At 47.3% G+C, this 26,113-nt stretch overlaps 1 protein-coding gene across 1 annotated transcript in view; it reads right to left on the bottom strand.

Moving 5' to 3' along the window:
* Window positions 1-437: 437 nt before the first annotated feature.
* The window catches only part of GAP43 (growth associated protein 43), a 61,431-nt gene continuing 35,755 nt past the window's right edge, over window positions 438-26,113 (bottom strand). The window contains exon 3 of the mRNA XM_005239748.3: window positions 438-6,465. Coding sequence (XP_005239805.1) covers window positions 6,377-6,465 — 89 coding nt within the window. The 3' untranslated portion in view covers window positions 438-6,376. The remainder of the gene's footprint in view (window positions 6,466-26,113) is intronic.

Genomic DNA, 26,113 nt, shown 5'->3' with positions numbered 1-26,113 from the left:
TGCCGAAGCACAATTTTCCTCGGTTCAGCCTGGTTTCAGGCAGTGTCTAGACAGCCTTTCCTGGGCCAAGAGCATCTGCAGCCATCTCTCTTTCTTATTATAAAAATACGTAGTAATTCTGCACAGGGTCACCGCATCTCGCATCAGGCCTGTATTTTCTACCTCAATAGATACTTAACAACAGTAAAAACATAGCAGGCCTTTTACTTCACCCTTTCCTTTTAACACAGCTTTTTACCCAGACAGAATAAGTAGAAAGTGTTGCTTTCTGCAGTAATGGGACTTAAAAGTAGAAAGTGTTTCTTTCCACAGTAACAGGCCTTGACTGAGAAGGTCAAGGGAGAATGGAATGAGTTTTTTCAGAAAAGCATTGCAAACCTGCACAAGGGAGAAACTACTATTCCTGGAGCAAATAACCGCACACAACTACACATATCTATAAGTGAGAGACTTTATTTGAACCAATTTTTCAAATACAGACATCTGTATTATTCTCACTTCTTGGGAATGTTTTCTGCTCATTTTTTGAAGCTTGCAACCTTAGGACAATATTCAGGACATATGTGTACATTAGATCTCTGCAGATGGACACATTCATAATGCACAAGTACAATGAGTGAGAGACTCTTTCCAGATCCTCACACAAGAGCATCGGAAATGGGCCACTCTAATCGTCAAGTTCTGCTCTTATTAGCTTCCAGACACATCACAGTTCTTGATACTCTCTAGGCTGTAGCCACCTTCTTCAGGCCCCGATTTACTACTGTGTTACTTCAGCTGTATGCCAGTGTAACTCCTCAAAATAGGGCTTAGGTGATAAACAGGGATATGTTTCATTCATTGGGAACAGGCATGAGCAGAAAAACCAAGCTATTGGATGAACGGTTCACCTAGGATTTTCTTTTGTGAGAGTAGTGTAGGTCTCAGGCTGGGATTTTTTTTTTAATTTTTTTTTTTGGATGTGACCAGTGGTTCTGGGTGTGTAATACATGAATCTTGATGTTCAGAGTATACAGGGGACCTGTGGACTGGGCCCCAGCGAGGTGTCTCTCAAGTTGGTCACTCCAGACATGAGCCACTGGGGTCACTAGCCTGTTCTGCAAATCTCGACCTTCACCTCTTCTTCCAAGTATTGCTCAACAGAGGAATGTAGTAATAAAGCATTGTAGGTAAGAATGCAGGCTCGCACATGACCTGAGATCAACACCCTGAAAAATGGATAGAGGGTAGTGCTTTCAGGACCACCTAAATGACTCATGATCTTCAGTTCCATTTTGGAAAATGACTGGAGAATTTTGGGCCTGAGACCCCAAATTCACCGCGGAGAGGAGGCTGGACATCCTTCAGCATCAGGGCCTTAGGAGCGTTCGTCTCTTTGAAAGCCAGTGAAATGCGTGCTCTCAAGTGCCCGCGTCACTTAGGTTATTCTGAAAACTGTACCCTATATACATATGGGTAGACAAGGGGCAGACTTTCACAGGCACAAGTGGCAGTTAGACATGTAACTCCCATTGATTTTTTTTCCCCCTCGGGGACCTGGAAAATCCCCCCCCCGAGGAGTTGAATCCTCCTCTCGCATTGTTTTCACACCAGATTAACACCACTGGTTCCAGTGGAGCGACTCCTGAGTTACCCCGGTGTGAGCGAGAGGAGAACCAGTCCTGAGGTGCTCTAAATATCCAGTGAAAGTGCTAATGTGGCAATGCGGAAAAGCAGGGAATCTGAGCACAGGCCTGGAAGAGGACCCCCACCACCACTGCCCGCATCGCTGAGCTGCAGGTGACCACCAAACGGACTTCTCAGCCAAGAGGGGCCACGGAAACATTCATTCAGACCCTTCCCTCCACCTCGGCAAACCACAGCCGCTCTGTTTCCTTCCTAAAGACACCTATGACAAACACCAGACCTTCAGTACAAAGAGCCTCACGTGCTAGTCTGCCGTTCGGAGACCACAGAAAAAAGAAATAACTCCTTTGGGGAGCTTGGTATGAACTCCCTCTTCCCTTTTTTTCTTCTTTCCTTTCTTTCTAAACCCCTCTCTTCCAGTCATGGCCATTTCTTTCATGTAGTGTACCATGTTCCCCAAGCGATGGTGTTATGTTGTCACCATAGGTGAGTTCCTTCTAGCTAAGGCCTCTCACGGGGCTGCATTAGGGTTTGGGTTTGGAAAACATTGGGTCCAAAGGGATCTCAGCAGGATGCCCTTCCCCTCCCTTTGGAATGTGGCTCACCTCACGGTGGAGCTTCTTGGCTGATGCAACTATTGCAAGGGTTGTGGGTTCTTACACGCTAGCAATGCAGAGAGTCTGTGGATGGCACAAGCATTGCAAAGCAGATGGAATTCATGAGAATGATCTACTGCATTGAGGGGGTTAAGTTGGGATTTTCTATACTTTTCCAAGGCTTAGTCTAGATGAGGTGAAATGTCAAGAGCTGGCCTACAGCTGGTACAAGCATTAAGTTATAGATGTGGATCACTAGCATATCTTACTACAGAGGCATGGAAGAAGCCCCTCCCGGATGCTGAATTTCCACAGCACTGTACATGAGGTCAGGTACCGTATTCCCAGTGTGAGTCGTTCTGACATGCCCTTCCCTCTCCATACATCAAGTAACAACCACAGACCCCTCCAGGCAAAGCTATATCCTCTTCAGGGAGAGAGGATTAGATAGATACTCCCTGGGGAATTTGTGTTGGTTGTAGAAAAGCTCCAACTAACCTGCTGGATACTCTTTGCTCCACTCTCCACTTCTGGGACCTCCTGCCTCTTGTGCTCCTCTCAGCTCACTCGATATCCGGCTAGAAAAATCGCTCCTCAAATACCCCTGTTCTCCTTCCAGTTTCCGTCCTATGCTACATCCTTTATACTGTTTCCTTTTAGCCTTTTACAATCTGGCTGAAGAGGCAACTCAAGGAAATCCAAATGCTTTTCTCTGCTCTCTTCCTGTACCCTGAAGACAGCCCGGCTTCCTATACAAATCTTGTGTATCGCACATTAAACTCCTGCCTGCTCAAGGCAGGGTTTGTCTGTGCGCTCTCTCTCACGCTCTCTTTGCCCTGACTCTCTGGCAGGATCAGGACACGGTACAATAAGAAAGATAGGGGGGTGCTTGGTTACAGTTAGTAATTTTAAACTGGAACCAAGGGAGAGGAATTAGTATTTAAATTATTTAGGTTTGCAGTTGGTAACCACATACCCCGTTCTCTTTGTGGGGGAAAAAAACCAAAACACAAAACCCAACCCTTTGTTCTCTAAGCAACATGGCAAAGTATGTTCTTACAAACGGTGACAAAACACGCGCAATGCCCCAACCATCAGCCAAGGGGGAGGCAACATGCGAAATACAAAGATAAAACATCCCTGGGGAGAGAAAAATGTTTCTGTTTTTTGAGGAGGGAGGAAGGCCTATGTCCACAAAGACATGAGAGGCAGTTTTCTTTTCCTTATAAAGTTAAAAATAGTAATAGTAAAGTGGAGGCAAGATGAAAAGCTTGGGGTCTGAAGTCAAGAAGAGCAGGGAGACCACATGGTCTTTGCAGAAACAGGCAAGACAGTCCTTAAGAAAACTCTTGTAAATGGTCATGACAGGAGATGAGGCTAAACAAAAACCGTGCTCTCTCCTTCCTGCCTCCTCCCAAACACCTCTCCCACAGATCCTGGGAGCTGAACCTCAGTTCTCTCGACTCGATGCTAGAGACACGGGGCGTCTGCAACGTCCGAGCTGGGCTGGGCACCTCGTGTGCTACGAACAGCAAACATACTCTACGCCTCTCCTCCCTGCGCCTCGCCCCCCCCGTGTCCGTCAGAGCGCTCTCCCTCCCCAGACACCACCCACCCCCTGCCACTGTGGCGGCAGAAACGGGCAGGGTGGTGAGACCTGACATACGGTCCAAGCAATGCCTGATGTCCGCGCTACATTTGCTGAATTGAGGTCAGGCTGGAAGGTGTCTCAGGGTTTACCACCCATCATGACATGGGAATATTAGCATATATATCGTTTATGAAGTATGACACAATACCTATCTGTCAGTCAGCCCATCTTTCTACCTATTTAGTCTGTCTAATCTACTTTAGCTAGCTACATTTCACTATCTCTATCAATCATCTATTGCTCCATATTATCTAATTTCTTCCTGTCTCTCTCTCATCTTTTTCACTCTAATCTTTCTGACTCTAGCTATACTCCCCTCTCTCTCCCTGTCATCCATCTATCCACTCGAAAATCTTTCCCCCCCTCCTCTCTCTAATCCCTGTTTTTAAAAATCTCTGTCCAGTCTCTCTCCCACTCTCTTTCCCTCTCTTTTTTAAAATCCTCCCACTCTCTCTCTCTTTCTACACAACGCCAGGAACCCATGGAAATGAATCCTGACGCATTTTGATGGCACTTCCAGTGAGCGGTCTATGTTCAAACCGATCATCTCTGAGGAGACACCATTCATCTTTTCTCCCTATTTCCAACAAAGAGATGGAGGAGAACAAAGGAGCAGGGCAGGGAGGGCTGGTGAGCCCTCTGAAGGCCACGGGGCTGCCACTCCAAGCATCAGCCACCAAGGGTCCTTGGGGCTGTCAGCCAGACCCATCTTTTTGGTGTTACTGCCGTGAGGAAAATTTTTCGAGGCCCTGCAGCATCGTACGGCAGTCCCGCAGGGTACACTGACTGTCATTGCCAATGAGGCCAGGAAACCACGTGCAAGCTGGTGGGAAAGCCCACGATAATAATCAGGGCAGAGACAGAGCAATAACTGGGATGTTATGAAAGCCCGGTTATTCCTGAATACATTTTAACTGCTCTGTCTGGCAGCTCATAAAGAGGACAGCAGACCCTGATGGCTGGTCAGGCTCAGGGCAGGGTGTCTGTCAGTCCTCCACCAGGACAGGCTGGGTCTAGCAGGCATGTGGTTGGCGTGCACCAGGGAACATCCCACATCCCATGGAAAGCAGTAATGGAGATTGACAAGGTGGTGTTCTGCCCGCAGCACCAAGCCTGCAGCACGCTTTTAGCTGGCTCCAAAAAATGACAGCTAAAAGCCTTGGCCCTCGTTAGAGCTGGGTGAACCATCCTCCTTTTTTCCAGGGAGCGGCAATGAGGTATTTCTCAAAGTGCCATCAACTGGCTGTTACACCACCAGACCTTGTCCTGCCCGCATGCCTATTTATTCAATGCATTGGCCCAATTTATTTTGCCAAACAGAACATTTTTGAGGGCCACACTATGCTACTCAACAACTTCTCCAGCCCAATGGAGTGAGCATCACCCTGCTGCTGGGGGGGAGCTCAGGCCCCAGTGCCTTGTCCCCTCACAGCCCTTGGTGCACCCTTTGGCAGGGGTCGGACCTTCAGCATGGACCAAAGCCAGTCCCTCGGCTGGCTCATCCCTCCAAGGTCACCATACTACACCAAATCAGGGCATAGAGGATTCCTAGTGGGCCACTTATTTTGTTTTTTTCCTAAAACTCATTTTACTACTTTCATTATTTATGCCAGTCAGTGCTAACACCTCACTCAAAATCCAAGCCTGCTTCCCTTAAAAATCCCCTCAGCAGTGCCAGGGAGAGCAGAGCGGTTGGTCACTGACCGGTGGCCATAGAGCACAGCGGGGCCACGCAAGAAGTGGCCCACCAAAGACCGCAGGCCAGCAGGATGTACAGCAGCATAGAAATGCGACACGGTGGTATTAATGATCATTATTCTCATTTATTATAACTATTGTTCAGTTTGAAAAAGGAGCCTGGAGCCAAGCATTATGCTAATTGGCACATTTTTTGTTGTTGTTTTAGTTCTGAAAACAAACTGGGGTTTAGCATTATTTTTCATTCATTTGTTTGTTTGGTTTGGTCTTTTTTTTTTTCTTTTTCTTTTCTTTCGTTCATTCCATCACATTGAAAAAGGAAGAAAAGGATATTTTTTTTTCCCCCCCTCTTTTGTTTTAACTCACTCGGTAAGTCTGGACTCCTCGGATGAACGTAACATTGCGCACACACACACTTGGAGAAGAGAGAGAGGAGAGAGAGAGAGAGAGAGCGCTCGCGGTGGGCAGACAGACACACGCACGCGCCAGGTCAAAGAACTCTGATACAGTGCAAGAATTTTCCCAAAATGATTGGATCATCATTACCAAAAAACTCGCCATAACAACACCAAGAAACAAAGAAATGTTTAAGCCACACTGTTTGACTGGGATTTTTCCTGCTTTTTTTTTTTTTTTCTTTAAATGTTTGCCACACAGAGAGAAAAAGGGTTTAAGTGGGAATGGGAGAGGGACGGACAGGCTCACAGATGTGAGCAGGAAGGGGGGAGATCGAGACTGGGGTGGGAAGGAAGGATAGAGGATAGGGGGAGGGAGGGAGGGGCAATGGGGAGTCATTTCTTAATGTTCAGGCATTTTCTTGGTCCGCCTTGCTCTCTTCTTCTTTCACCTCTTCCTGCTGGGCACTTTCAGTAGGTTTGGTTTCTTCTACAGCATCTAGTGGGGAAAGAGATGGTCCAGGGTTAGTCAGCCATGAGCTAGAGCCTCCTGCACGTGCACACAGCCATCGCGCGATGGACTGCATGGCATCAGGCTTCTCTCTCCCCAACGTGACCCAGGTCTCAACTCCCTGGCATTCCTGCAGCATGAAAAGAATGTGCCAAGGTTCAGCCCAGCAGGCAAGCGTGTAGCTCTCACAAAACACCTCCAGCCCTGCCAGAAAGCACATGCAACTGGAAGGAGCTGCCTAGCTCACTGCTGCTGCGGCAGGCAACCACCAGTCATTTAATTAGGTGCACTGATTAGGCTCTTGGCTTACCAGCTAGATCACACACCCTTTTACTGAACCCATCAGCCGTGCCAACCACTGTTGAATTGTTGCCCCCTAATTACTGCTATTGATCCTCCCAGCCAAGACTTAAAGAGGTCACAAAAAGTCTACACGCACTTGAAACTTTTGCAGGACCCAGAGGGAAAAAATTCATAACCTGTAACTCAAGACTTCTCTTACACTGAACAGAGATCTAGAGGAACGTCTCTAGACGTCAAGAACAGGAGCCTTCATCTGGGAGGCTGTCACATCTCTCCAGTTTTCTGGAATCTCCCTTCGAAGACAGACCTGCCCCAGGGGGAAGCAATGAGCGTAACTGAAGGCTGGGTCTGCCTGTCCATCAGGCACCTCGTTCTGGCACACCGTTCACATGAGAAGTTAAAATGAACACTAGGAGCAATCTGACAACAACGAACAAGACGGGGATCGGAACCGAGGGGAAGGCAGAGGCAGCCAGGAGGGACAAGGCAAATGAAAGGAGTGCCCCTCAGGCTGGCGTGATCTTACAGCTGGGTTCATCGAGCCCGAGATACCATGCCCCCTGCATCACAGGAGGATGGATTTAATTGTCTCCGAGCTCCTGCTGACCAGCTCTCATCATCTTTAGATCAGAGTACACTGACATACTTCCCAGGTCTCTTTCAGAAACGCCGCTAAGGTTTATGCACTGGGTGGAATTGCATTTTACAGGAGAAGGTGATGGGTCACCCAGGGCTGCAGGGCTGTAAGGTAGAATAATGCACAAGGGTCTTAGTGCCCTGTAGTGACTGGTCTGCTCCATCCCCATCTCTCCCCATTCCTCACTGACTCCACCTCCCACACACACATACACACAGACCATGGAGAGGCCAAGCAAGCAGCATCACTCGAGACCTGGGATCAAGGAACAGGGAAAAGAAACCAGTGCTGAAGGGCTGGGTGTTGTGGGACAGACTACAAGACTGGTATGTCACATACCTCAATGCCGGCGCTCAACATACTTCCGTAGCATCACTGTATCTCTGGGGGTCATTCAGAGAGCACTGTGGGGTCCCTGGACAGTTTCTGGCTTCTCTGATGGGCTATCAGATTATGTTATACCAGCAAATAAAATGGGCCAGGGAAGGCTCTCTGGCCCCGAGGCCAGCTGGCACCACACAGCTCATGCCCATGTGGCTAAATTCTCTTACCCTCCAGAACAGGGTGGCTGTCTGGGAGCTGTCTGGGGCAAAGCTACTTGGTGTATGCAAAAATCACGCCACGGCCCCTGCCATCAGCTTAACAATATGGATGTTCACGCGCCAGTGCTTAGTTTGTGAGAATTAGCATCCTTACACCCACGTTTAGCATTTCTGAGAATGCTGATTGGGATGTGAAACTTTCCTTACTGACACCGTTCACGTGTTTTGGCCTGGTCCATGCGATGCCATCAGATGGCAGGCTTGTATTTGCTTCCAACACTGGCAGTAGGTGCTGCATTCCTGGTTCCCTCTCCCCCTCAGCTCTTTAGCCTAGCTTCTAAATATGTTCCTAGGCACCACTTCCACATGGATCACCTTTATGATGTATATAACTTCCTATCCTGAATCATCTTCATTAAAGGCTCTTCTTCTGGATCTTCAAACACTTTTTGTCTTTGTAAACTCTGACTGTTGATTTTCCAAAAGGAAAAAAATCTGTGGGAACATCCCCATGGCCTGAGTCCCTGTACTTGCAAGCCCCCTGTCAGCAAAAACATCTGTGGACTTTCTTTCCCTTGATATTGAACAGCTGAACAGAATGCTACTCAAGGACTCCTTCTATATATGGTACAGCTATAACCACAAAGCAAAGACAAAATAGGCTACTGATTAAAATAGGATGCAAGTATTGTTGCAAGGCAAAGCAGGCCAACTTGCCCTAGTTTTGCTAATTTTCCTGAATGACTTGATGACACTCCACTGGGGAGGCAGAGGAGTCCTTTTAATGCTGCTCCTCTCCAAGGCATTCATAGCAGGGGATGCATTGAATTACAGAGCCGAGAGTAGAATCCCAATGCACGACCATCTACCCCTAAATCTGAGCCAAAAGACTATTGTTAGCCAGCAGCTCTGACAGATTCTAGCAAGGCAGAATTTCTGTTTTTTCTGCATGCAAATGCAAGATAAATGAAAGAGCAACAAAGGATAGGCAATGTGACTTCAGGAACAAAAGCCCTGACACTGTATTTCTGTATGATTAAAACTTTCTCTGTCTTATATGCACAGATTTTAGCTGGCAGTCCCCACAGCCTCCTCAGGACAGCACAACAGAAGGGCCCGTAATGCAGCAAGCGCAGGGATAGACACTGGGAGGTCCTGCTCACCTGCTGTGACACTGAATGCCTTGGCCAAGGCATGCAAACCGCTAAGTTGCACAGATGCCCCTGTTACATCAGCAGCTGAAAGTGGGGTCCAGCTCCTACAGTGGCAGGCTCTTGAAAATTGTCTAGCAAATGGACACCCGTCACCAAAAATGGACGGGAAATCTGGTTGCACTCAGGCTGGGGGAGCTGGCAGACTTGGTGACATGGGGTAGTTCACAACGTTCCCTCTGCCACTCTAGCCGTTAGAATAAGCAGGCAGGTTGAAAGACAAATTTCTGCCATGTTTTGTTCCCTGTTGGCTCACCACAGTGGCAAACCTAATTTCCAGGGAGTGCTTGTGAGAGATCCCTGGCTGGCAGAGGAATTTGGGGGGGTGGGGGGCTGTCCCTCAATGCCCCCGCTGCTCTTCTCCGGGGAGCAGGTAGTGGTAAGCAGATGACTCTGCTGAAGCAGCCCAGAGGCTGCACTGATTTCTGCTGTGGCTGAAACAGCCTGGACTGAGGTCATGGAGTAGCAGAAAGGATTTCAAGTCACTTCACCACGTATCCAAGTCAACAGAGAGGAATCATACAAACCAAATGCTGGACACATGGCAGACTAGAGCAAATTGTCATGACCGTGGATGTCCCAAGGTTAAACAAGAGGTCTTACTGTTTTGAACAGGAATTATCACTGAAAATTCAGCCTGCCACTTTCCTTCTTTTTCCTTGCATTGTGTTGAAGCAGTAAGGGGAAATACCCTTGTGCACTGCTACGCCCTGCTAAGCTGTCTTATTTCCTAGCAGCTTTAGCAGTGTTTCATTCATCTTTGGGATGAGGGAAAAGAAGCAACCTGGTGTTATACAGGAATGAACTTTAGCAAGAAGTAATATCACACAGCATAAAAAATCCAGCACAAAAAAGAAAGTTCAGACTGGCACTGCTAAACCAATAGCAGTGAAAAGAAGATTCTTCCTGTGCAACAGGAGCGATGCAGCACAACCCTACTGACTTCAGGGCCAGTTAACAGCAGCTTCTGATTCACGAGGAGAGGTGAGACGGTTTGACTCACTCTTCACCGGTTTGTTTGATGCAGGCTATTTCTGCAGTATGTTCTCTGGGGTTTTCTCCAGCCTAGTTTTCAGTGTCTCAGCAAAGGAGTGCAAGCTGTCCCTGGGGAGATTAGTAGATAGCTATCCTGGGGATTCCATACATCAGAGAGAGTACTTCTTACATCGCTTTATACCCGATGCCAGTCTTGACTTTCCAATTCTTTGTGCTCTGGTGCTGTTGCACCTGTTGGTTTGTAATAGGCAGTTATACAGACAGAACTGCACAGCTGTGGTATTTTACATTCACTTTGCACTTTGTTGGAATAGGTGTAAAAGGTGACAAAAAAGCAGGTGAGAATTCAGGGCTTTTATGCAAAATGTCCTATCCCCTGCTTAAGGAACAAAAGCATTTCATCCTGGGTGGCCACATTTCCAGCTGTCTAAACCTTCCTCCCTTCTGAAGATACCAGCACTATGAGATCTCCTCCTGCAAGATTGGAGTGCCCTGTGGCCACTTGCAAGGGAGAGAACAAGTGAGTTATTTCTTAAGATTGATCTGAACTGGGGCAGCACCAAGATGCATGGTGAAGAGATCCCAAAACAGGAAAGCTGAAGTGGGAGTGGATGGACATCTTACCTAACTCCAGACATCTACACAGAGACATCTCCAGCTGATCTTCTCACCCTCTGCTCCCTTTCTAATTAGTGTAAATAAACATGACTTTTCTAGGACTCTATTAACCTGACCTATTTAGATACCTACTTCAGGACAAGAGGAGTCGCAGCCTGGGAACACCTACATCTTTAGCAAACTAAAACGTGGAGATATCCACGTTTGTTCTAGAGCATTCCAGCCACAGAGCAAAAAGAATGGCCTAAACTCACAAAATGAGAACACAACATGTGCATGCCAGGAGGAAACAGAACAGCAGGGGAGGCTGAGCTGTAATATGAAGCAAAAGAAGCTCAAGGGGGCCAAAAATAAAATCTGTCCTGAAGGATAAAGCAGGAATGGCTAGGTCAAAAAAACTGAACCCAAAACAATACCAACAACAAAAACCACCTAGTTTGTGCTTGCGATCATCACCCTTGTAGTTGTTTTAGTGCATGTCAGTCATCGCTTGCACTGTTCCTGCTTATTCCAGTCCTGTGGTCGTCCCCCACACACACAGCTTTGAGATTTTAGCTTGGTTTGCAGCTTTGCCTTTTGTTTCAGTCTTTTGAAATCTATGCTGCAGTCCAAATCATCCTATAGCATGGGATAATTTTGCCAAAGAAACAGGCATCTCCGAGCTGAGCTGACAGCAATCTCACTCCAATCTAGCATCCTGGATGGGGCAGCCAAGTCAAGGAACCTTTTGAGCAGCCTCAGACAAACCTTAAGCTGCGACTGCAGAATTGCTTAAGCGATAGAGCTGTGCGGTGGGAGAGGCTGAAGTGCGTTTGCTTCCCAGCTGAAGGGCCTGTGCCAGGGACATGCTCCATACCCACAGCTCCAGCTGCTACCTGCTAGGAAACAGCCTTGCCCATGGAAGAGAAACAACATGGAATTGAACTATAGAACCTTGCTGAAATAGGGTCTTAAGAGAGTTCCTGTCCTTCAGTGCTCCATTTATTTCCTGGAAAAAGTGAGTGTCATGTCTGTGAACCCTGCTGGGAAGCAAACGCCTTGAACACATGCAGCTCTGGTTGCTGTAAAGTTGAAGCACGCACGCAAGCAGCAGTTTTGCTGGATGGTGGTACTTCCAGCTGCCTTTGCCTATGCTGTGCTCTAATGGCTGAGCGTGCAGGCTCCTCTCCAAGTCTCTCCACTGCCCTACATTAGTGAAATTAGGTTGAGTGGATTTCCGGGTAAAACACTGTCTCTTGGGACCTGCCCAGCTCCCGTCTGACTTGCCAAGATTAATTAAATCAGAGCAGACATCAGCTTATGACCATAGTAGCAGCAACCTCTCTGCTGATCATTTCTTTTGTGGCTGGTGGCTTGGGTTTTGTTTTCCTTTTTGTCTCGGTTCCAGTGCAGATCTTTGAATTATCACAGCCAATGCCAAGGGAAGAGAAGTTGCACAACACTCGGGGATTCTACTACAGAGGCAGAGATTTTGCTTTTGCTGCTTTCCCACTGTTTGCATAATTATTGCTGATATTGATTGTGCAGCTAGAACTCTCCCATGCCTTCATGCTAAAGTACTGCCCAGATCTAGTCAGCCGCTGCTCTTTCTCTAGCATTTGTCATGCTCAGTCCTTTCTCTCTCTGTCCTCTGCCAACCAGAGCTTGGTCAGAGATGGAACTGAAAACCTGTGCCTCATCTGGTCTCCTCTTCGCTCCCAAATATTAATCCAAGTTTTCCTGCCCTGTTATAAGCAGACCTCGTCTGCCCCAGAGATGACTCTGTTTAGTGACATTTTTTGGAGGGTAAGGAGCACTGGAAGGCCCCATTTAAAATCCCTGACCTGAGCCTCTTTTAGTTTTAATGACATTTGTATACAGATTTTGATCCAGGCTTCACAGCTTGATTCATCTGTCCCGATCCATCTGTCCTTCTAGCCAGCCAGAAGATGATTCCAGGCAGACGATGGTAGGTCTAAAAGACTGCTGAAACAAGATGCACTTCAGGTTCAGAGCTGTTGCTTATACAGTTCTCTTCCTGATCCAAGTTAGCCCATTGCAGTCAGCCCTAGGATGCGTCATATGCAGTGCTAAAATCCTACGCCCTCCCCACTTGCTGCATCTGCAAACTGGTACACTTATGCTGGCCCAGCAAAACACTGAGAAATGAAGAAATTGGTTGTTTCAGGTGAGTGGCTGTGGCTGGTCCAGGGGACTGACTTGCATGATTTTTCCCAAAACCCTGGTGAATCCCCCACTCACTACAGACCCAGGGTACCACCTGGTTCCTGTGAGTCCTGGGGGTCCTGGTAGGCACACGGTACCTGGAAGATCTGCGTAACCTTGGCAAACTCTACCACAAGGTGGTGGGAAGAGATGTCCCCACTGCAAGCAGCAGGCAGGAAAGCTTGGGAAATTGCCCAGTAACTACTGGAAAGAAGCAGGCAAACAAGCCTGTTAAGATTAAAAGAAAAAAACGAATACAGCCACAATACATGGTAGTTTGGGCCTCATATTCTTGGCCCATGCCATCTCTGTTTCAGCGCCATGTACGCCAACCTCACTTGCTTTAGCAGAGAGAAACCCCCCAACTTCTGCCAGTCCCACGGGTGATGATTTTGGTCCAAGCTTGGACGACTGCCTCTTTTTCTGATCCTGCTAAATCCTCAGAGGACAGCCAGCCCCAGTTCTGTCGCCCCAGCTGCCTTTGTGCTTTGTCAGGCTGAAGACCCAGTGGCTTAGGGATTTCCTCTCCTTCTCCTCCCACCCCACACCTTTCCTCCCCCAGCACCACCACGGAAACCCCACCCTGCATTGGCATCCGTGTGCGCAGTAGATGGAAAGGGAGGGAGTGGTGGGAGAGATGCTCAGGGTGTTCAGTGGTGGGGAGGGGGTTCCGAGGGGAATCAGGCTCGCAGCTCCATTGCAAAGCATCTTTCACAGTGTCTAGACACCAGCTGCCGGGTTGCCAGGGAAACTCCCCAACTTTGGCTGATGGGAGGGAGCAGTGAGGTCCCCAGAGAAAGAGGGGTGGAGAGAGAAAAGGGAGGATGTTCTTTGTAAATGTGAGGTGTTAACCCTGTTACAGCTACATTTGCAAATATTTTTGCTTCCTGGAGAATGGGAAAGAAGCAGCTCTCCTTTCTTTCACCTCTGTTTCCTTTCCACATCTATGGACAGAGTCAGGCCTGAGGACTGAGACAGATGACATGCCTGCTGCTGGCTGGTCATTGACTCCTGCCTATTAACAGCAATTTTGGCCCAAACCTCCTGTGTACAGAACCTATAACTGGGCAACTGCAATCCAGCTGGGGTTGGAAGAAGCCTGCCAGAGTGGTAAAGTTTTCAGACAGTGAGATCTCCTTTAGCAATGCCTTTCTCTTGGCCACCATCACTGCCACAAGCAAGTGCAGCTCCGGTGAGGACAGGGTGCTCCCACCTGGCAGCAGTGTGATCTGTCACGGTGCTTCTGTGGGGATGATTTGTTGCACCAGAAAGTGGTGGGCAAGTAGGATGCTGTGTAGGACAGTGGCCAAAAGGGAGGTAAAATAGCCCTTTTGGGATGAGGGTGCCTTGGAGGCAGGTGTTTTGCCTTCTGCCTTCTGCCAAACAATGTCAATGGTGCTGACCTCAAGAGATCCTGCCAAGGCTCCGTGGTCTTTACAGTGAAGAAGTGGGAAGTGACTTGTGCAGGGTCTCCCCTGCCATCAGCTGGGGTCAGAGTTGATCTGATTCCCAGTCAGTTGCTCAGCTGCCTTGCTGGAGTAGAAAGGCTCCCTTCAGGAGACGCTCCAAGCTACCAGCCTCTCTGTCTCCCCAGAAAGGGTAACCCAGAGTCAAAGATGCCTCTGCAAACACTCAGACCACAGTTCTTATTATTCACTGCTTGACTTTCCAGCAAAACAGTGTACTGGTCTTTTCAGATACAATATCCAGATTGTACCTGGATATATAAGATAAACCAGGATATAATATCCAGATCATACATTTATGATGAACCCAGACCTTTGTCAAGTCAAGAGCTGTCTCCATTGTGACCTTTCCACATTGCAACAGGTGGCCAGCAATGTATTTATCTGGTCTTCATCACCACAACAATGGCCTAACTCACAATCATGTAGGTATTTTATCTTTTTGGCATCACAGTGAAGAAAGTAAAAGCTTTTATCTGAGCAAAGTGTGAAGAATTGGGCTGTGGTCACATAAAACCCTGTGGTGTGCCCAGGAGCCTGAGTCACCTTGGCTCTTCATTCCAGCATCCCAAGCAGCCACTCTGCACACAGCAGCACTTTCACAGGTGTGATGCCTTGGGCCTGTGATTACTGAAATTCCACAAAGTCCTAATTTCAGGCCAAAACTGGAGATATAGCAATCTCAGCAATATATCCCCCCACCCTCAACCATCACAAGAAGGCAGGTAGAAGAAAGGCATTCTTTACTTCACCTGAGGAAAACCTAAGAAATAATCCATAATTGTTCTTTGCTCTTCTCCCCTGCCCCTGTTGATTCACGTAGGTCCTGCAGACCAGAAGGGCTAATCTTAATTTCTTAAATACATTGTGTATCAAACAGCTTGAATATAGAGGTTTTTACTTGCTTCCAGCTGTGGAATGTAACAGTTGGCAGCTAATCTTGGCATACGCGTTTGAAAACAGGATCATGCAACATCTCATCTCATGCAACAGTATTTTTTTGTGTCACCCATCTATTCCCCCTTGCTGTGTTAGGTTCTGGAGAATGGTTTAGAAACAGAAGGCATGTGAGGGGACAGAAGAATAAGGTCTTGATAAGATACATCCATTTATTCTTCAGCCTCTTTAGGGTGGCTGCCCTGTGAGATCACAGGGGAGAAATCGAAGGAACGATAAGAATAAATGAGAAGACCCTGAGCAGATCATGGCCAAGTGAGCAAAATGCAGCCTATTGAAGTGACTGATAGTGATTCCTGTACAGCCAGGCCATTTCTAGCAAAGTAATTAATTCAGGGAGCGAAGCTTACAGCACTTTGGGGATGGAGGTTTGGGTTTGGAGAGGTCTGACAGATGCACAGAGGATAGCATAGCAAGTGACAGAAGTCTGATAGACAGATCAGATCCTCAGAGGTCTGCCCATCTTACAGCTCCGCTGATGAGCCTGGCAATTGTGGTAGGATCAGTAGGGGGATAAAAATGAACCCAAAACCGTGGCAGACTGCTGGCGTTCACGCACTGCTGATCCTGAAATAAGGAGGGTTAAGGAGAGGAAGGAAACAGGCAGAGTGCTAGAGCCTTTGGGTTCTCCATCTAGAGCTGATCACACAGGACCAGCTGTGGGGCTGCTCTCATCCTCTGCCCTGGTAAAGCTGGCCAGGGGAAAGAGGCCAGAGAAGGAAATCTTCAGTAATTGCAGCAAAAAAGGTCTAGAAATTCCTTCAGTGCATCCAGAATTAATGCACTGCTCCTCCTCTTGTACTCCTCCCCCTTCAGCTGTTGGTGGCAGGAAAACAAATTGCTGCAGCTTACTACAAACCATGCTCCCGCCTCCCTGCCCCCAGCCCAAAAGACATGTGCCATTCATAAGCTGCCTGACTGCTGGTCTCCTTTATTAAAGCCTAGAAGGCTGATAAATTGGGGATTCATGGAGCCTGCGAGCCTCCAACAACCAGATTGCCATGGAAACCAGAGGCAGCCTCCATCTCCAGCAGAAATGATATTGATCTAGCTGAAGGCAGGGAGTTACAATCAAGGAGAGGATATAAAATGTCTCTTTTCCTTCCCTTAGCCATCCTCCCATTTTGTGTTTAAATGAAGGAGAAATTTCATTTAGAGATCATTAGTTTGTTTCTGTCCATCATCATACACCAAGGCTCTGCAAACTGGATGCTAAAATGAATTAAGTGCCTGTTGTCAGGCCTTCCACAGCCATCTTGTTGATAACCATCCCCAGCAGTTGCAACATCAACACCACCAGCTCTTTGCATCAGAGATATTGCTAATATTTCCTATATGCACAGCTGGTGTGCACACATGGAGGATCCCAATGTGTTTTGTGCAAAATGGGCACTGAAACACAGCTGCTGCTTTCTAGGAGGCAGTTCAGGCTTAATGCCGTACCCACTGAGGCTCCTGGGAGCCTTTGCTTTTCATTTCAACAGGAGGAGGTCATCGCACACGTTACGACAGCCTGGACATAGGAAAAGGTATTTTGAACTATGAGCACTTGCGGGGAAATCCCCACTTCAAGACAGCGCAGAGTGGCATTGCTGGTGCAGAGCAACCCTCCCCTCTGCCCAGAATCCCCTCTCTGGGGCTGCTTAATCACAGTCCTCCAGGGGTGGAAAGATCAGGAGCCCAGCACCCATCCTGCGTAACCGGGTGGGCAGCTGGACACTCTCCCCAGCTGATACTGCAAAGGCCAGATCCTCCTCAGTCCGTTGCCTCCTCCCTTGGGCGCTTGTGAGAAAGCCTAAGGGCTGGGAGGTGAAAAGCCACAGCCTGACCTAAGGTGGGAGGTAGGACTACACAGTCACCCCCTCTGCCCCAAGAAAACTCTGTGACCAGAGGTGTGGTGAAGCCTGACCAGTAGGTGCTCAGCCCTGAAGGAGGGTGTAGGGCAGCCCTGTGCCTGGCACTGGCCATTTTCAGAGAGCCGAGCTGCACAGGGGGAAAGACAGAAGGAGCTAGGTGGAAAACCTTTCTCAAGTGCTTTTGTTGCTAGTGGCAGTCTTCCCTGTGAAGGTGGCAGCAGCTAGCATCAGTAATACCAATTTTAATCCAAATCTGGAAATTTTGGGGGGGGGGGGGTGTGGTTTGTTGTTTTTTTTAACCTGATCTTCTCCCAGTTCAGGAGGGACTTTGCAGCCTCTGAACTTTCTGAGCGCTGCGCCAAGCGAACCGGTGCATCTGTCCCACAGTAGCCATCTCGGTTTAATTGGCTTTTCATAATAACAATTCAGTCATGCGGGTAATGAATTCAGCCTTGACATGAGGGCACCCAGTGGGGCAGCTGCAAACGCTGGGGAGACCTCAGAGGGGCACAGTGAAGCAGCCCCATGCCCAGTGCGCGGCCAGCTGTGCCGTGGCAGCACCAGGCCGGGCTGCATCACCTAACACCCTGGCACAGAAGGGATGTCCGGGTTGTCAATCTCAAAGTCAAAGCTCTATGGTGGAAAAAAGTACCCTTATGGGGTGCTAAGACAGCTCTTTGCTGAGCTAGCCTACAACGACAAGGCTTCTCTCCCTCACCCAAAGACACACCAGCACTGCTGTGGCTGTCCCCTTCCTAATGCTGCCAGACAAGGTGGCCCTGCCTCGGCTGCGGGGCCAAGCTGCTCTGCCACTCTCTCATGTGTAGCCAAAGCCTGCTATGAAGCCCAGCTCTGCAGAGGTCTACAGAGGCTGTGGGTTACCACAGATCCCACTTGCAGAGTTTCTAAGTGTTTGGCTGAGGTGGAGCAGCCCATACTCTCGGCTTGTGCACCATCACTTTGGTAATAGCTGTCACAGAAGATGGCCTTATCTGAGGCATGAACCCACCAGGCCTGAGCTGCTCTGAAATTACTCTGAAATTGCACTGAGGCATAGGAAGTGGCACCCCACCATTTCATGCTCATGTTGTCTCCTCTGGTCCTCTGGCTGATTTTATTTGCTGTAAAGGTCCTTGGCTCAGGTCCTGCCTGCTGGTCGCAGAGCAATGTTGTGAGATATCCACATGAATGAACATGTCCTTCTTACTCTTCTTCTCCTGCTGGAGCTGTTCCATTTCCATAAAACATTAAATATTCATTGGGCCAGAGGAAAACATGGACTCTGTAGACTGGTGCTGAGGGCACTCATCTGGAACGGGGGAGACCAAACTCCACATCCTGGCTCCAGCAAGTAATAAATAATTTATACAAAGTGGAACAGCTCCAGCAGTAGAGATCAGGGGAAACCATCTAGCAGCCCAACAGCTTGCTTGCAAAGCTCACTGGATTTCAGTTTCCTAGGGTAAAGGCATAGGCCCATCTTGTCTCCTGTCCCATTCAGGGCGCACCTGACTCTCATGCGCTAGCTATTCCAAAAGCAAGCAAAGGTTTCTCTCACTACTTTAATCTACAAACCCCATCATTTCTGGTACAGCATGGTTGGCTTTGACAAATTGAAGGATTTTTTAATGAAAGACAGAGTTGCAAAGAAAAATTCCAGCCAACTAGGACTCAGAAGCCTTTGCATGGAGGTGATTTGAACTGCAGCTAGGCGTGACTCCTCTCTGTGGTAAAACACGTGTATGTGTTTTGCTAGAGATGAGGACAAAAAGCAGTTGAATGCTACATCAGGTAGGAATGGCTGGAATTTTCTCCTTCTTCCCTGAAGTAAAAATCAGTGACTCCATCCATCTTTCCCACAGTCATTTGGCTTCAGCCACAAAGAAGGTTTCTAGCTTGAGTCAGAAAGAAGCGTTTTCTTTCTCATTTTGTGTCTCTTTATTGAGTGCAGTGAACAGTGCTGGGTTAGTATCCCTTGAGACCAAAGCCTGCTGTTCATCCAGAGAAGTGGTGCTGCTCAGCAGCAGTGCTATGTATTTATTCCCCCTGGCTTCCTGCTTGGCCTCAGGTGTGTTTGGGAGAGGTTTCGTCATGGACAAGAGGTCAAGTTCAGTCCCTGTGCCTGGCACCATGTTTGGCCACACTGATAAGTCTCCCTCTTAAGGCTTGGCAGTAGTGGTGGGATAGGTTTCTGCAAAGAGTACCTTCATCCCCAAAGATAAGCTTAAATGCCTGTGCCAAAACCGTTTACACTGCTGAAGGATCTCTCAAACACTTGCAAACCTGCAGCACCCTGAATGTCCGTGCTGAGCACTAGGAGCTGTAATGTGGCACATGTGCAGGATGGAGTAGGTGTGGTACAGGGTTAGGAGATCTAGGTGGCAGTCATGCCTGCACACTGTTTGGCAATAAAGTAGGTACTTCCTTCACTGCGCTTTCATCATCTGGATTCCTGGTCTACCAGTTGAATGACAGACTGTGAATGCAAAGAGCCAGACAGAATTGCTGCTCGTATAAATTGCAGCAGCCCTACTGAAGACAACCTCACAGCAACCCTCTGGTCAGACCCTGTGAATGCGGGGGATTTCCATCCCTTCTGACCACAAGGGAAAGCAAAAGACCAATATTACAATATCACGCTCAGTCCCTTCCAGGGGAAGAAACACACAAACCATTTGTGAACAGATCCAAGATTAAGATCACAGACTACTTCAACTCAGGTGTCTTTCTGAAGTGCAGTAGGGCAGGGTCCAGCCCAGGGCTTGGTCTCCTGTGGCATATGCTTTGTTTCAGCACTGATGACTGAAGATTACTTTTAATTGCTTACAACAGTGATGCTGAAATCACAGGTGAAATCCTAGCCTTCCACAAGTAGTGACTTAGGTTTCAGCCCTGTAGCTGCAGCTACAGCTGGTGAGCATTGTCTCCAATCAGGCTGTAAAAGATGGGAGGAAGGAAGAAGGGGAGCTTGGAAGAGAAATTTTGGGATAGGTAACACAGGGTGCCTAAGCTAGAATACATACTTTTTCATTACTAAGCCCGCACCTAGTGAGGGAATGGAGTCCTAGATTCATGTAAAAACTAGGCAGTTATGGACATAGTCCACACGAGCTTGCATTCACACCACCCTCTGAGAGGCTTGTGTCTTTCCAGATCAATGGGTACCCAAAGCCTTTAAGAACAGCAAAGGGGATTTTAAAAGTACTTTCCACCATACCAACTGTAAATTACTTTTACTTTATTTCATCTTCCATCTTTTCAAATGGCTACCCAGTAAGGTCTTTGAAACATTTCTCACAGCTGCTGAGATGGTTCTGCCAAAGTCAGCAGCACCGGGGAATGCTCCTGCAGCCTGGTCACAGCTCTCGCTCCTGCTCTCCCATTCCTTTCCCTGTATGTGCAATGCATTGCCAGCTATGGTTCTGCAGCACTGCACCACTTTAGCATTGGGATTTGGATGCTCTTCCAAATGTCAGAGAGATTTTCTTCTTCATTAAGCCCTGTAGGTTACAGGTAATGTCCGATTATCATTACTAGCATTACCAATTACTGTGTTTTGCTGAAGGAAGATGGAGCGGTTGAATAGTGTCTTCCACCTTCTGCTTTCTTTCATAATGAAAAGAGGAGTCATTTGCTATTGCCTCAAGGTACAGCTGGCAAGTGTGTGGTCCTTTGAACAGTGGATAATTGGGACCTTATGACCTCTATCTAAGACTTATTTACATGAAGCCTTGAGTCTCACTTTTCCTGTCATTAGGAGAAGAGCATTTTCCTTTACATCTCCGAGCCCTGCCCAGGTTACCACAGTTCTTTTCCTGACTACTCTGCAGCCCTGCAAAGGGCAGGTGTCCAACATGGGGTCCTGGCTGCCAGGACCTCAGCTGAGATTTTCTGGTCTGTTCCAGTGTCCCATGCTGACAGTGATGTAGCTAAGGACACGGAAAGGAAAAAAAAACCCCAAAAAAACCCCAAACCAACAACATTTCCACAGATCACATGCACATTTGGTGATGATAAAGCCAAGGTTCTTTATATGGTACAAGCCATTAGAGCTAAAGGATATGCAAAGGGAACCTTTAGCATGGAATACAGAACTAGGAAGAAAGTCATAGTTCTAGCAATCTGCAAAGCCAGACCAGACTCCCCTTCAGAGAACAGCTAAGCAGACAATAGCAGCACTCTCCATCCTTCAGTTTTCCCCCATATATTCTCCTTAACCGTCTCCTCTATTTTCTGCCTGAAAGACATTCACCACCAACAGAGAAGAAAGCTAGGCAATGAGGAAGCCCTCCTTTAATTCAAGCTTGCAGCATGAAAGCAGTCTTGAGAAATATATTGTGGCTAGAGACCTGTTCAAATTGAGCTTGCATGAGTTGGTCTTTCACAGGTCTTTGGGAGATCCAGAACTAGAGGTAGAACCTATCCGACAGAGCTGATGCCAGTGGCTTGACTTGTAAGCCTCCTGTCACTGCCAACATTTTCTTTGGTTCTCTTGGCCACTGCCCAGTCTCACTGACCATCATATGGCTGAATAAAGTATTTGTGCTGTGCCTTATCAAAAAGGAGAACTCCCAAGTCCACAACAGACCTTGTTGTCATTGCAGTCATCAGTGCTCATTGGGTAGCTGTCTTCAAAATGCCAAGACGTTGGTGTGCGTAAGGACTGGGATGAGGAGCAGAACAGAAGAAATATTGCCTTTCTAAAAATATGTGTAAAGAAGTACAGCCTTTTCTGGACTAATGAGTACAGTGTTTGTCACCTCATCTCATAAAGGACATTTACAGATTTAAAGGGAGTGCAGAGAAAAGCAACAAAGATGCTAAAAAGCATGGGAATCTTTCATATAAAAAGCAACTAAAAGCATTGCTTATGTTTTCTTCCAGAAAAAGATGAACAGCAAGGGCTATGGTACTATGCCCTCTGTGCATACTATATGATGCTATATACAATAATCAATAACATAAAGCAGGGCTATTAGAAGCTTTTGCTCTTTCTGTGATATAACACAAGTACAGAAAGATATTTAAGGTAATGGTGGCCAATTTATTGCTGAACTTTCCAGCCATTGGAAAAGTTGGCTGGAGTTGGGGAAGCTGTTGATACTTAGCCAAGCAGATACTGTGCATTTATATATACATATTTATATGCCATATAAAGCCACAGTTATAACTAGTATCAAAAGACATAATGCACCATGCTCTAGCTTTTAAACCAAATCTTAGGCAGCAGAGGACAGGGATGAGTCCTAGTAGCAGAGAGGCAGTTTACCCCAAATCTGCCTATAGCACTATTTGGTGCTAGCCACTGCAAGTACAATAAATGGGTGTTAGGTCTGACCTGGCTTGGCTATTTCTATGTTCTTCTACCAGTTATTTGCACGGACCCTTGGGAGTACAACTTCACCTTGCCAGAGTCCATGGAGTTGCCATAGAGATTGGGAGTGATGCACTGCCACTGATAATCCAGTATTAATGCACCTATTATACAGCTCTCGAGGAATGTCTAATTTGATTGTGCTGACCTGGTGAACTCTTCCAATCTCTTTCCTCTGCACATGGCAGTCATCTGCACCACAGAGTCAGTATGCTGCCTTTAAAATACTGCTCCTTGGAGCTGTAAATCCCAGCTGATATTCTGGAAGCTTACATCTATCTGAAAAGTTCAGCCTACTTGATCCTAGTGTAAAGAGATGACACTGGTGGTGGTGCAGAGCACTGCTGTCAGCTACAGCAAACAGCTGCCAAATAAATTTGATTGTCCATCTGTCTATTCTGTCCACTGGTCTGCTATTTGAGCCCTTCTCAGCAGAAAATTTGGTTATCATTTATGGCAGAAAGCCTTCCTCCCAGGTGGGGATTTTGGAGCATTTTCTGAAGATGATCTGAGTGCAGCTGTAGTGGGTCACTGTGGAAAACACTATAATGAGGAGACAGTGATTTTAAGCAAAATCTCTGAGTTTAACCATCGGCCTTGGCCGTAAACAGCCGTGTGTTACAGCGAGCAACCACTGTACAACACGAGCCCATACTGTGACATTGGCATGCACTTACTTAACCACCACCACCTCTATGTACTACTTGTAAGAGCTCCTTCCTGTGGAGATGTGTAAGAGTGTAACACTCCCAGGGAACCTTGGTACACCATCTAGAAAATTTGGTATTGCACAGGTTCAAGACTAATAGCTTTATTTGGCTGGAAGAATGCTATAACGATGGGAAGAAGAGTGAGACTGGCAAGCCTCCCCATGAACGGGAACTCTCTGCTGCATGCCGTGATCAACAAGTAGGGGCTCAGCCAATACTGCAACAGCTGTGGTTCCCAGCATCGGAAGGGATGAAAGATTGCTGTCGATTGCTGTCACCTTTCCTATAATTTCCATCCTTCGCAAAATAAATGTGTTAACCAGCCTTAAACTGTACATGCATCTCTTACTCAGGTCCCAAAAGAACAGGTACCTCCTGGGTGCAAAATAGTGGTTAACCCTGCTCTCCTCAAGAGGCTTTTTCCAGAGTCAGCCCACACTTACCATCACTAAATATGTTTCGTGCCACCTAAGAATTCATTAAAAGAAGTCAGGTCCTGCTTCACCACTAGCCCATTAGCACAGTTCCCACCTACACAGGGCAAGCTGCGCCTCATTAGGAAATGGCAGACCTGAGGCACACATAGGACCAGAGACAGGATTTCACTGCAACAGAGGAAGAAATCCTGCACCTGTAGCAGGCAGTGTGTATGTTTCCTGTTCTCTGGCAAATTGTCACATGCTACTTTCCTCACCCTGCCCCTCACATGACTATTTGGGTCAGTGCAAAGCAGGCTGTGAAACACATGCAATGCTTATACCCATGTAGGCACAATGAAAAGATCAAAAATTTCAGAGCAACTGAGGACTAGGCACATACTTTGACACCTTTCAGCACGTTGGAGGTAACCTAAATTGCGTTTATATTCTTACTTTGATGCTGGAGTAGTACTACAGACAAGAAAACGCTGGCACGCTTCTTAGGGTTGTTCCCTCTGGGGCAATCATAGGAGACTGCTGTATTTGCATTGCTTTCCTCAGCTGCCAGGTGTAGCAGCAGAGATAAGCTCCCATGAAACAGGAATGACAGTGAGGGTGTTCTGCCTCATGCCAGCTACCCATAGGCCAAGACTAAAACTCCAGTTACACAACTGCAATCCTCTCGCGTAGCGCAGGCGGTTGCCTTCTAGCTGGTATGTGACAATAGACAGTCTCCCATTCCAAATCTTTATATAGCTAGTGCTCCCCAGGTGCAGCAAGTATTGTCCTTCCATCAATATGCTGATTAAACTGGAAACAAAGAACTGATTCAACTCTAAACCATGAAAAAGGATCCATAGGGACCTGCCTCCTCTGAGGAAGTGAAGAGAAGATGGTGCCTCCCCGTGCTCCTTGCTAGCAGGATACAGGACCCTGAGGGAACTGCTGGCCCGCTTACATGCAAAGCAATTGTCATCTGGCTGATTTTTCATTTCAGCTGTGAAACTGCTCCATTGTAAAGCTATTTCACCAAGTGGGAGAAAGCATTCTTCATTTCCCAACAAAAGAAGATCCATTTGTTTCCTTGGGCACAATTTACTCTCTCACAGTTCTGGGCTTTGTTGTATTCTTACCTGTCAATCTGAGAGTGCTTTTGATGTGAGACCTAGCCAAATTTGGAGGTGAGACTCGAAAACCTGAGAAAGTACAAAGACAATCGAATGCCATGTGACATTCACCTCCTCTCCTCACCGTATAGCACACAGCATCCCATCTTCTACAGCCTACTGTGCTGGACACCAATCTCACTTCAAAGCCGCGTTAACGTAGACTCTTCCCAGTAAGTTTGATGGCAAGTCTCCAGATTTAAGCCAGTGCAACCTCGATCAGAGTAAGTCTCATCTCCTCATCCATATGTAATGTATAAATTCCCTCCTACTACTTTTGGATTTTTTCCTGTTGAGTACGTTGGCATCTAAGGGAGCCTCTCCAAGTATAACATCAATACCAAAGAGGCAAAAGTTGGATCATAACAAGAAATCCTGTAAACATAAGTCTTGGCAAGGATGCTCAGGTAAAAACTTTCTTGGCCTGCAGGTCACCCACCAAAAGACATGAAGAGAACTAAGAGATTGTCCTCCTTACATCAGTCCCTCACTGCCACTGAACAAAGCCCACTGACTCATTTCTTGCCTTACACAGGTTGGAAACCACTACTTTTTCCATCTAATTTTTGATGCATCGAGGATTGCTTAGAAACTGTCCTACTGTACAACTGGGAATGCCTGGGGTTCCGGATCAACTAATACTGGACACAGGACAGTTGTTTGAAGCCATTTCCTAAGCCATTACCAACGGACAGGTAGAGTACATAGATCTGAATAACAAGGAGAGCTGAGGGCTGTCAGGGAATTAGCAACTGGTGTGAAGAATCACCCAGCCTCTCCCCCACTCCAGAAACATGAAATATTAAGCATTAAAAATTATGTACTTCTCTTTATCTGGTTATTCCTTTCCCCCTCTTCCTGCCTTTTTTGTCCTGCCCTAGATGAAGGCAAAAATCTCTTCTAAATATAAATGAAATGCCCTTTGCCTTTCGCTTGTGTTTGCACCAGAGACGATACCCACAGATAACACGATACAGCCATTGTAGTAAAATTCAAGGCAGATGAACATCACCGCACAAAAGTAGCACAGTCGGCACGCCTCCCGGTAGTAGCAGGCAAGCATGCCATGGCAACCAGCCAACCGATGACACTGGCTAAGAGCCAATTTGATTTATTTTTGGCAGCCTGACACCGCATACTACTGTGCCAGTCTTCGATCGCAGAAATGATAAGAGA

This window comes from Falco peregrinus, chromosome 6, assembly GCF_023634155.1.
Source record: "Falco peregrinus isolate bFalPer1 chromosome 6, bFalPer1.pri, whole genome shotgun sequence".
Taxonomy (NCBI): Eukaryota; Metazoa; Chordata; class Aves; order Falconiformes; family Falconidae; genus Falco; species Falco peregrinus.
The sequence above is the reverse complement of the archived record's forward strand: the minus strand, read 5'-3'. Positions and strand labels throughout refer to the sequence as shown.